Raw genomic sequence first — 11,408 nt, forward strand, 5'->3', positions numbered from 1 at the left:
GGGCCGTGTAAGGCTTCGGGACTGGGGCAGTGTAAGGCTTCGGGACTGGGGCCGTGTAAGGCTTCGAGACGGGGGCCGTGGTAGGCTTCGAGACGGGGGCCGTGGTGTGGAGCGCTGGTTCAGTGTCTGCCTCCCCCACAGTAAACGAGGAACCAGCGTACAGTAGGGCGAGGTCAATAAACTGAGCCAGGTTGAGAGAGCAGCGACCACCAGGCATGAATGATGAGGCTGGCTCATTCAGTCCAAATTGAAAAATGTCTTTCAGAGCCATCTCATCAAAATTCACCTGGTTAGCCAGGGCACAAAAATCAGTCACATAAGCCTCCAAGGGTTGGCTCCCCTGGCGCAAAACCAAGAGTCGGGCTGCTGGCTCCATAATGTCAAGGGCGGGGTTATGAGTTACACAACCGCTGCCTTGCATGAAAAACCCTTGGTTAGCGTCAGAAGAGCAATAAAACCTCTCCAGGGATGGAGAGCATACGGCGCTCGCAGATGCATGGAGAGCATCAACGGGCTCAGGGGCAGACACAGGTGAAACAGGGTGAAAAAAATCAGACATAGCACATACCTGCTGCCCCTGGGCCGCGAGCGCTTGGTCAAGTTTCCACACCGTAGCTCCTTGCGCTGAATGTGACGTGTTCCTCCGCTCTAGTGAGCTGCGCAAATCCTCAGCGCGACGCATTGTGACTGTCTTCGGTGGGGTTGGTTATTCTGTAGCGAACACAAGTTGAGACAGTCACAATGTCGGGGAAAAACTGCTTTATTAAATAACAGCAGGCAACAGTACAAAACAAGGGCAAATCCAAATGAGAGTCGTCGAGGGAAGCGTAGGGTCAAAAGCTGGGGAATCAAAGTAGTGTAAAGGGGCAAATCCGGGAGAGAGTGGTCAACGAGAGCGAGAGGTCGAAGCCGGGAAACAAGCACAACTAGACGGGACTAGCGGGATGAAAAACAAGGGAACTAGGGGAATACTAGAGTTGGCAAGCTAAGGGGTAAACAAGAGGAGTTTCAGAACTAGACGAGACTAGCGGGGGGCAAAGACATGGGAAACTAAATACAATAACCAACCCCCATGAAACAGATGTGCTGTGGTATTTATAGGGGAAGGTGCAGGTGTAAACAATGAAAGGTGATGAGACGAGTGCAGGTGAAACGAATAAAGGGGTGATTGAGACGAGTGCAGGTGGTCATAATGTTCTGGCCATAGGAGCCCGAGGAGAGAGACCTGCTAACGAGCAGGAGATCTCAAGGGAGCAAAACGAGCATGAGAGCTCGAGGGAGCAAAATGAGCGTGAGCTCGAGGGGGCGGAACGAGCGTGCGAGCTCGAGGGGGCGGAACGAGCGTGCGAGCTTGAGGAGTGAGTGTGTGTGCGACGAAGCGGGGATGGGGCAGAGGAGCGGGGTTCGTGACAATCAGTCAACAAATTCTTTGAAATGTTCAAATTCTTCAAATTCTTAAGAAATTGTCAGCTGTCTGACATGACAAATAGTGATGACTATTATTAAGTAAGTTGTTATATTTGATAAAGACAGATTTATCCATTAAAAAATCACTATGTCACTGTGCATCAACCCAAATACCATTGAAAATATTCAATTTCAGCACTGGAGTAAAACAGCACATGTAATAGTATACAACACAGCTGAAGTTTTGTCTTTAGAATGGACCCGGCAAAGCTGTGCTGTAAGATTATAGTATGTGTGAAACAACCTTCAGAAAGACACCGGTCAAACAAGTCCTCCTTAACCAGATATTTGTTTTTCTCCTTCTATTGTTCCTCTGTAATGATTTCCCGCAAGCAAAGACAAAAATAAACACACATATAATCACAAAAGGAATGCTTGACAATATTTCACATATTTGCAAAGAAAAGGAGCTTGATTTTAAATGGCTATAACCATTTTATTAGTTGCTTCAATCATGTGTGGGAATGGCAAATATGCTATTACAATGATTTTAAAATGATATGCATTTTCTATATTTTATTTTGCAGATTGTTTCAGATTATTGCAAAAAGTTTATAATGCTCAGTGGAATTCTACTATTTTTATCTCAAGAAGACGAGTTTTGTTAAAGTGTGAAACACTGCATGATGAATCCTACTGAGGACAATTAAGGTGTGCATGGAGAATGTGGCACACTCCCTGCAACTCAATATCAATTATCGATATAAGCTCAAAATATCGGCATTGCTTAAAAAAGCAATATCCTCAACAGATCTGACATGTACCTTTTAACTGGCCTTATTGTAAAAAATCTAAGAGCATGACCACAAGTACAGTATGCATAAAAATGCATTAAATAAAAACAACACAAACTTCAACAGTTTCCCTCATGATAATGTGCAATACATGTTCTTTATTTAGCTACCATTTAGCAAGTTAAACAGACTTTTATCAAAAGTAATGCACAGTACACTGACTGCAAGAAAATGTCCTTAACGTTGTACATTATTAATACAAAATATTACAATAAACAATAGAGTTCTGCATGATCACATTTGATCAGCTCTTGAAACTTGCTTTTTTTAAACAAATTCAACATTGACATTTGTGTTATAATTGGCTGGTGAAGTTTTATAAATCTGAATTCTTCAAAAGTAAACCCTCTAAACTACATTACTTCAAAAATAGTTCACCATTCATGAACAACAAGGAAATCTCTTCTAAAAACATTTTCCTTCCCTGAAACGATGAAAGAAAATATGTCATGAAACATACACAAAGTAGAAGCGGTTGGACCAGTAAGAGAGTATAAATGGAGGTTTGGTCAACGTACCTTCTTAAGCATCACCACTCAGGCTTAACGGGAGGTAATAGCATTGTATAACAATTACCAATACAACTTTAAATCATTCATTAATTTTCTGAAATGTACTTATTTAATATGTGATCATTTGTTTGTGGATAATTAAAAAAATAGATATGTGTTTGTTTTAGGGACAGTTATTTATTTATTTATTTTTACAAAATTATAGTGTATTGCACTAAAACTTCTAAAACTTATCTAAATCTTGCTATCTAAAATGTATTGTCACAATTTAACTTGACACATAATTCGTTTTTATCCCCTTAGATTCTTAGAGTGCAGTGTAGAACTAATCATTCCAAAATGCTGCGTCTTTTTGTTGTACTCTCTGCCCTTTGTGCCATGGCTGTGTCCATACGTGAGTATCTCTCACCACTCATCTGTGATAAGACTGTCAAAAAGACTGTTTGTCAAACAAGTCAGAAGTACAAGAACTAAATTATTTGCTATTTATAATAGAAATGCAATCTTATTTTTACTGATTATAAGAAAGCGTTCCGTTTGGTCTTACAAATGTATTGCTGTTATTTCCTCTTTCAGCTTTACCTGATCATTACTCTTACTCCCCTGCTGCCGGGGACGGCAGTGGAATAGAATATTCAACTGCACATGAGGGCCGCATAACTGGTATCAGAATTTATGAGTACCCATACTACTATGGCAACTACATCAACGGGTACGTTTCCCCAAGCACCACTCTACAGATAGACCTACTGTAGAACACATTACATCAATTATTTAGAGGATCAGAAATATACAAGCCTGATGGTTCACGAAATGTGTTTTTATAATCCTTTTTATGTATTCGTGTCCTGGTTGACACTGTTATTAGACGCTTGCTAAAAAAATCATTTGTCTCATTAGGAAAAAAACAACTGTCATAATTAATGGACCTCATGTCAAACCAAACAATATTTGCCATTTAGCAACAAACTGATATTTCTGGAATTCTAGTTATAGAGAAAACTGCTGTTTTATTTAAATTTTTTATTTTGCATTATTTTTGAGTTGTTGCTAAATGTTTCTTTCTTTATGAACTCTATCTTTTTAGGATCCAGCTGAGTTATGATGGCAACTGGACAGAAATTGTCGGTGTGAATTATTATGGCACTGTAGGAGAAATGTTACTCTTCAAGGATGAATACATTGTTCAGGTCTCTGGAAAGTATTATAATGGTTATATCAATGAGCTTATGTTTGTCAATAATAACGGGCGCTCACTAAAAGTAGGGCAGCCTTCTGGAAATTCATTTAACTTGTACCCGACCCACGAGGGAAGTGAGCTACGTTTCATCAGTGGACGACAGAATGGATGGGCTCTCACCTCCATTGGAGCTCACTGGGCTACATACTACCCCGATTCCAACATAGCTTAAATCATACATTTAAACATATCCCATAGACATTGCATTTTGTCAGTTATAAATGGAAAATGCAAGTTTAATCAGTAGCCTACTCACTTTTAGGAATGTACTCGTCTTACAGTATATTCTGGTCTCTTGTTTGGTGATGAGATTCTTTGACTTCCTGTTGAGCTGTCAATATTATTTGAATTATTTCTGGTTATTGTTCCATCCTTAAAAAATCATTAAAAGTCTGATTCTGTTGCAAAAACAATTGTTTCTAATCATGTTCATTTACTTTAGTGAGCTGCCCTTGTAACTTGTTTATTTTTGGAAATGTTGATGTTGATGTTGAAATTTTAATGTAAAAATAATCATGTTAAATCTAAAGTAAAACATTGCAATTTTTACATGAATAAATTTGAATGAAGTTTCTTTGAAAATCAATGGCAGATTATTTTGAAATTCAGTAAAAAGAATACCAGTAAAGGCAACTCAATCAAAATAATATAGTCTTATGTTTAGCCAGCTGATGGTATATATCCAGTGGATGCAAAGAAAAGAAGCTACATTTAGGCAGCACATGTACACATTTCATGCAAAATATTTAACAATAGTTTGCTATTTTAAATGATAAAACAATGGATATGATAAAAGTATTTGGAGATTTTATGGTCATGAAATGTTACTGGGATACGTGATGAACTACATCTGTGGTTACTCTTCTAGGACAGCTTGAAGGGAACTGGCTTCATTCATCTCTATTTAAAAATTACCTTGGAAACTTTGGAAACAAATCCTTGGGACTTGGTTTAAAGTAACTGAAAAGAAAAAACTCTATTATCATGTGTTTGCACAAAGAAGACCACTCTATTCGCCAGATTGGCAAAAATCTCAATCCTCATCTGCAGTTGGGTATATTGTGATTGTGAATAAGAACAGATGGTGGTAGAACCAGAAATACAAGCAGCAGATTGGACAGGCGTAAATCATGAGTAAAATCAAGTGAATCAGGTCAGAAACAGCAGAAAGAATAGACATCAATAAGAATTACATACAACTTGAAGAATTCCAAAGGTAATGAATAAGGTTATGTGAAGCATAGAGGTTGGTTTTCTTACAGGGTGAGCTTGTGTTCATTGATGGAATCATGAGCTTCTAAATGTATAAAATAATATTGGATGGAAACTTACACAAATCAGCAAAGGAAGTATTTGAGTGACAGAAGTGGATATTTCAGCAAAACTTTGTAAAAAATTTTTTTTAAAAAGTACAGTCTTAGAACGACCCTCCCAGAGTTCTGAATAAGCCTTATAAAGCACCTATGAGATGCAACAGAAAAGTAAATGTCAGATTGTCAGTGTTCTCTTTGGTGGCTGAATTTTTACAATAGCTCTTACAGAAACTGGTTTATTCCATGCCTGGGCGTTTCCATAGAAGTTCTTTCAAATAGAAAGTGCAGAGTGACTAAATACTAAAACACTTAGTGATCTTAAGTAAAGTCATTATCAAGTGTTGCTTATATTTTGAATAATGTACTTTTATAGATATGAACCAGAAGTTATTTTTGTAAAATGTTTTGGTATAATGCAATTGCAGTCATCCATGTTCATGTGTGGCTGAAATATCTCTCTCTCCTCTTTCTTTCTTTATACTGAATATACACACACATTATATATATTTACATTTACGCATTTGGCAGACTCTTTTATCCAAAGCAACTTACAGTGCACTTATTACAGGGACAATCCCCCCGGAGCAACCTGGAGTTAAGTGCCTTGCTCAAGGACGCAATGGTGGTGGCTGTGGGGATCGAACCAGCACCCTTCTGATTAACAGTTATGTGCTGATTAACATTTATGTGCTTCAGCCCACTACACCATCACTCCATGTATAATATAGTTATATTATACAGGGGGAAACTAAGAACATGTCATTATTGATTGCTATGGATATGATATCTAATTATTATTGGTAATTAACTTGATTAATTATTATTAATAGGACATATTGCCTACAAGTCAATTGCTTAAAGTCACATGCATTGCGGCTGCCTCCTGTGGCTAAATATAAGCCTGTAAATATGCATATTTGTTCATCTTAGTTTTTGGGATTGGCTTTAAAATGAACTGCTACAAAATTCCAGCCAGACTCCGAGGTGCACCTGCCTGCACAATTTCCGTCTTAGGATGGACTCCATAGAGAATAAACTGCTATCAAATGCAATCCATTTAAACAGCAAGTAACACTTTCTCTGACCACAGCTTACATCACTTCTCTTAAAATGGAATACATAGACAATAAATTACTCCCAACTTACAACACAGCCCGACAGTGGGGGCTGCTGCATTTAAGTGCACTTCTGGAATCAATTCGGGATGGACTTCAGAGACATTTATTAACCTTAAAGTTGAATCAATATCCTTTAGTTTTAAACACTGGCCATCAAAAATCTGCCCAGTTTACCCAATTAATACTTGACTTGTATTAAAAATAGCTAACTAATACTGGCATCATGTTCATGCTGGATGTTTCTTCATTTTCACCACTCATCCGCACAGGAATGGTGTTTACCTCCACCAAAATGGGAGCTTTTTGAAAACGCCCTCCATTCCTGAAATTGTGTGCACTATACTTATGATGAATTGGCGGAATACATTCGCAAGTCAAACTTAATAATGTTGATCCTAAGAGCAATTGCAGCAGTTGAGGTCATGTGGTTTAATGGTGATATGCCACTTAATCAGAACAATAACAACTTAAATATGCAGTATTTAAAGCAGTGTTTAAACAAAGTTTGGAATATTTTAATATTTCTGAGAATGACATCCATTTTGATTGCAACATGTTTACTTGAGCATATAATATTTTAAAGTATGTAGTAGGCAGTATGCTGTGATTTGGTATGTGCTCTTTAAAACATGAGCTCCACTAAAATACCTAAGAATTCTGTTTGAATTGTTGCATTGTGCTTAGATACAATTGCCACTGCATGTGGGAGAAACAGTGCACTGTTTTTTTGTGCTTTCGATATCTTTTATTAACTTTTTTATTTTTACAGTTTATTATCATGGACTAACACACTGACATGGTGATTGATTTTTTCAATCTTGATAAGCACATTTTCCTTAAGTGGTGCCTTTAGCCCTGTTGTACCCTACATTTTCTGATTGCTGTATTTAAATGAAGTTTAGGACAAACCTACAACATAATAAAGAGTTATTCGGTCCACTTATTAGGATGAAAAAAAAAACATTTGTCAAATCAATTGATTTATAAAATCAAATAGTCTACATAATATAAATACAGGAATCATGTTGATACATAAACAATAACAATGAGACATAAAATAACAAGATTTAATATAAATATAATAATACTATTATAAAGTACTTCTTTATAAGTTCAGTGCAACAAATATTTTAAGCAATTTGCTACAACCACAGTCTCTCTCTCTCTCTCTCTCTCTCTCTCATATGGATTTTTTAAAAAAATGGATTTGTTAAATTTTTTCCACTCTTTCAGTCCCTTTTCCCAAGGTAAACCAATATTGAAATACATGCTTATGTATCTTCACTTTGTGATCTCCAAGATTTGAAATTCACAATTGTATTTCCTGCATAACACAACATAGCCAGTGAGGCAAATATCTGGAAAGGAAAAGAACAAGAATTTGTCATCAAACTTACAACTGTTACATATCCTTTATTTACTGAAAACTATTGTATGTAATTAAAGACATTATAGGATACAGACATTCAAATTGGGTATAGTAATATCTATTTAGTTATTGTTAATCTAATTATCTTAGTCCAGCAAAATACTTAGATGTGAAAGGAAAGAAAATGTTCCTCAGTATCAATGGCTATTGTTCGTATGGAAACGAGAATTGCTAAACTAATCAGTGGAATTTCATACCGTTGATGCCATCCAGCTGATAAAGTAGTAGCGTCCCCTGATGGCCACATTCAAAGATACAGCATTGGTCAAAGCTGCTGTTAGGTACAATACAGAAGCACTGCCATTAAAACACATTCCCTGTGAATAAAGAAAACAAGTTTAATAGAGGCCTGCCTGGTGAAAATAAAGCTTTCCCCAGTGCAAGTACATTTCAAAGAAACGAGTCTTAAGTACATCTGTATCCATTCTAACAATAGTTTATTCTCCATGGACTCAACACAGAATTCATCTTTAACTAGAACATTTATTTGTGTGGTTTAATTTAGTTAGGTTTATTTGAAATCTACTCACCAGCATTTTCCATGGAATGTGGGAAATCTTGGTATTGACCATGGTCAGGTATAAGAGGAAGAGAATGATAGTAAGCACCCAGTAGAAGACTGACACAAACATTACCCAACCCAGCCCAGGAACCTGGAGATTCTCTGTCCCACCAATCAGAGTCCACACCAGTAGCCCAAACACCTGAGGTTGAAGATGGAGCAAAAAGTATTATAAGTTTAGCAATGGAGCTAAATGCACCCCTTAAGGAAAATGATCTTTTTTGTGTGGTCACAAAGTTTATCAAGATTGGAAAAAAAGCATTTTATATATATACATATATTGATCAAGCAACATAATTTGTTTGAAAAACAATAATAATAATAAAAGGACACCAGTGGTTTCGTGGAAATATAGGGGCAATAGTTATAGTGCAGAATTTCCAACTTCAAAAGGGGTCTTTTTACTCCAAATATTATCCTTTCACTTATTGGACAGTTATTAAAGTTGATTTAATCATGAAAATAATAAACAATATTTTGTCTAAAAATAAATCTGATAATTTCAGGAATTCTCATTAGCTACATAAATATGCAACATTAAAATGTATTAAATATTAGATCAAATTACCTCAAAATCAAACTTTAGGCATTGCACACAATAATCTCATGGATCAGGAATATTTTGCAATGTATAGTGACAAACAGGTGTTAAGGAAAGTACTTTTTGTTGTTTTGGGAGAATATTAAATCAAATTAGCTTTTTAACCCGGGGGCCTTCAGCCCTGTTGTAACCTACATAGAAATTCAAAGAAACTGATCTAAAATCAGGTATAAAAAATACAGATAACGGGGATCACATGTTGTATGGTTGAGGAAAATAATCACCTGCACATATTTTAGTGCCTGTAACCAAATAAATAAATAATTTAATTAATAAAAAAAATTAAAAAATTGAAATAGATTTGGAAAATCTCATTATAACAAATAAAATAAAACATGGCAATAAAGCTAACATGGCTTATCCACTGCTCCATTTCACACACACATACACACACAAAGATTTTGGCAAGTTGTCCTGTGGATAGACTATTTTAACAGAATTTTGCTATTTATTTTATAATTATTTTGCATAAATCTTTTATGATCTCTTACTGAAAGTCTTGGAATATTTACACATTTTAAAATTAATTTGTCACGCCACAGGACTATTTAAAATGAACTAGTGAAGGAAAAAAGGGTGATAAAATTTTTTGAAAACTTTAAAAGAAATGGTGACCATTACAGGACGTGAGTTTATTGAAGATAAATATTCTCTTGTACATTCATATACATTTTAATTTAAAATCTTGAATTCAAATAATGTCCACGGACACGTTATGACTACACATTTTTCTCCAGCATTCCCTTCCTGTTATACACCACAAAGTATGTCTCCCTGTGTGCTTGATATTACAGGAAAAAAAGATCGAGCTGGCTGCAAAATAAAGCAGGAAAGGGAATGCTTGGATTTGACTCAGAGCATGTGGTGGTGGAAGGAAGAAGAACAATACAAGCCGAAAGGAAGAGTTTGCTTCCCGACTGTTTTGGTTGGTCCTCTTCCTCCGTTTCCTTGGGGAGCTTTAAGTATCTTTATCGACATCAACAAGTCTTATTTTTGTTCTTCATATTCACTACATTTGCTAGATAGCAGTTAACATTTATGTCATGTTTAAAGGAAATAAGATGTTTCAAATTTAGGACCAGTTTCACTTATAATGTAATCAACAAGTGTTGCAGTTTGACATCCTCCTCTAGAGAATCGAAAATGAAAACGACAAAAAAAAAAACATTATTTTCTCAATGCAAAGCTGGAAATCAGTAGTTATCTCCTATAATTGTTTGTTTCAACACGTGACTTAAGGACACAATTTAGGATGCCTACGTTACAAAAAACGAATTACTAAAATTACAAAGACTATGCAGATTACTCACGATTTCTCCCACCATAAACACGCCAGAAGCAGAGCGAATAAAGTTCCCATCATAGGCCAGAGAGGAATGTGAAAGGCCCAAACTCTCTATTTTGGAGTTTTTGCTGGTCCTGTCAGCACAGCTGGTGTCGATGTGGGACTCGGAGTCGACCTCCATTCTGACGGGATTACCAAACTCCCCGAATTAAACAAGATATGATCCCTTCTCCTAAAGGAAATCCTAATATGGTAAAGGCATAGTTCACATATTCATGAGCCCATTCTTCGCTATTGGAAGATTACCAAACAAAATTAGCATGGGCTAGTTAATATTCACGAGCAACATAAATATTAAAAAGAAAAGCCTTCGCCAAAGCACGATTCGTAATTGCGCTCCGAGGAAAAGGAGTACCACACCCTTTATTAGATGTGGATCATATCATCTCTTGTTTGATTTTAGCGTTTGAAAGTAAAGGCAATTAAGACAAAAATAATACTGGAATGTATTTCTTCCCTCCACTGTGATAACTCAATTTAACACAAGAGGGCAGCAAGTCCTTATCGTTTTTTCCACTATGGCACTGAAAGTCTTTTACATTCCTGAATTTACAATCGATTTAATCTGAAATAGTCACAAAGGCCTGTATTTTACTGTCCAGTATTTTATTAATAAATTCATGTACAAATATTTAATAATAATAATAGCCAGTGTTGGGGAGTAACAGAATACATGTAATGGAATTATGTATTTAATATACAACATTTAAGTAACTGTATTCCACTACAGTTACAATTTAAATCATTGGTAATTAGAATACAGTTACATTCTAAATGTATTTTGATTAATGTAGAGATTACTTTGCATTTTATTGTCATTTGTTTCATTTAATATTTAGTCCATTTATTATAAACGGAAAACATTTATACTTATCCAAAGTGCATTTGTACTAAATCCAAAGTGCATTTGAACAGCGGTGAAACACTTTCTTATGATGTGTTACATTCATACGAGCAGACAGAGAAGTATGTTTGAAGTAAGTTTGGAGCAGAAGAAATAGAAATAAATCTTGTGTAAATTGTTAGC

At 35.9% G+C, this 11,408-nt stretch overlaps 2 protein-coding genes across 2 annotated transcripts; one reads left to right on the forward strand and one right to left on the reverse strand.

Moving 5' to 3' along the window:
* The first annotated feature begins 2,785 nt into the window (after window positions 1-2,785).
* Window positions 2,786-4,522, forward strand: LOC127656430 (zymogen granule membrane protein 16-like). Its single transcript, XM_052144754.1, has 4 exons — window positions 2,786-2,813; window positions 3,077-3,167; window positions 3,350-3,485; window positions 3,861-4,522. The coding sequence occupies exons 2-4, from the start codon at window positions 3,113-3,115 to the stop codon at window positions 4,183-4,185; spliced, it is 516 nt and encodes a 171-aa protein (XP_052000714.1). The 5' UTR covers window positions 2,786-2,813; window positions 3,077-3,112; the 3' UTR covers window positions 4,186-4,522.
* Window positions 4,523-7,042: 2,520 nt separating this feature from the next.
* Window positions 7,043-10,515, reverse strand: cmtm8b (CKLF-like MARVEL transmembrane domain containing 8b). The gene is made up of 4 exons (XM_052144804.1): window positions 10,347-10,515; window positions 8,404-8,577; window positions 8,071-8,190; window positions 7,043-7,802 (listed from the first exon to the last, which is right to left on the reverse strand). The coding sequence occupies exons 1-4, from the start codon at window positions 10,500-10,502 to the stop codon at window positions 7,716-7,718; spliced, it is 537 nt and encodes a 178-aa protein (XP_052000764.1). The 5' UTR covers window positions 10,503-10,515; the 3' UTR covers window positions 7,043-7,715.
* Between the last annotated feature and the right edge of the window lie 893 nt (window positions 10,516-11,408).

Source organism: Xyrauchen texanus, chromosome 15 (genome assembly GCF_025860055.1).
Source record: "Xyrauchen texanus isolate HMW12.3.18 chromosome 15, RBS_HiC_50CHRs, whole genome shotgun sequence".
NCBI classification, from domain to species: domain Eukaryota; kingdom Metazoa; phylum Chordata; class Actinopteri; order Cypriniformes; family Catostomidae; genus Xyrauchen; species Xyrauchen texanus.

Bases quoted from the DNA above. Each gene is read 5' to 3' on its own strand.
- cmtm8b (XM_052144804.1), bottom strand. From the start codon at position 10,502: ATGGAGGTCGACTCCGAGTCCCACATCGACACCAGCTGTGCTGACAGG. The intron at 8,191-8,403 runs GTGAGTAGATTT...CTTTATTCACAG, and splicing joins ACATTCCATGGAAAATGCTG to GGAATGTGTTTTAATGGCAG. The intron at 7,803-8,070 runs GTATGAAATTCC...TTTCCTTTCCAG, and splicing joins TCAGCTGGATGGCATCAACG to ATATTTGCCTCACTGGCTAT.
- LOC127656430 (XM_052144754.1), top strand. From the start codon at position 3,113: ATGCTGCGTCTTTTTGTTGTACTCTCTGCCCTTTGTGCCATGGCTGTG. The intron at 3,168-3,349 runs GTGAGTATCTCT...TTCCTCTTTCAG, and splicing joins TGCCATGGCTGTGTCCATAC to CTTTACCTGATCATTACTCT. The intron at 3,486-3,860 runs GTACGTTTCCCC...CTATCTTTTTAG, and splicing joins TATGGCAACTACATCAACGG to GATCCAGCTGAGTTATGATG.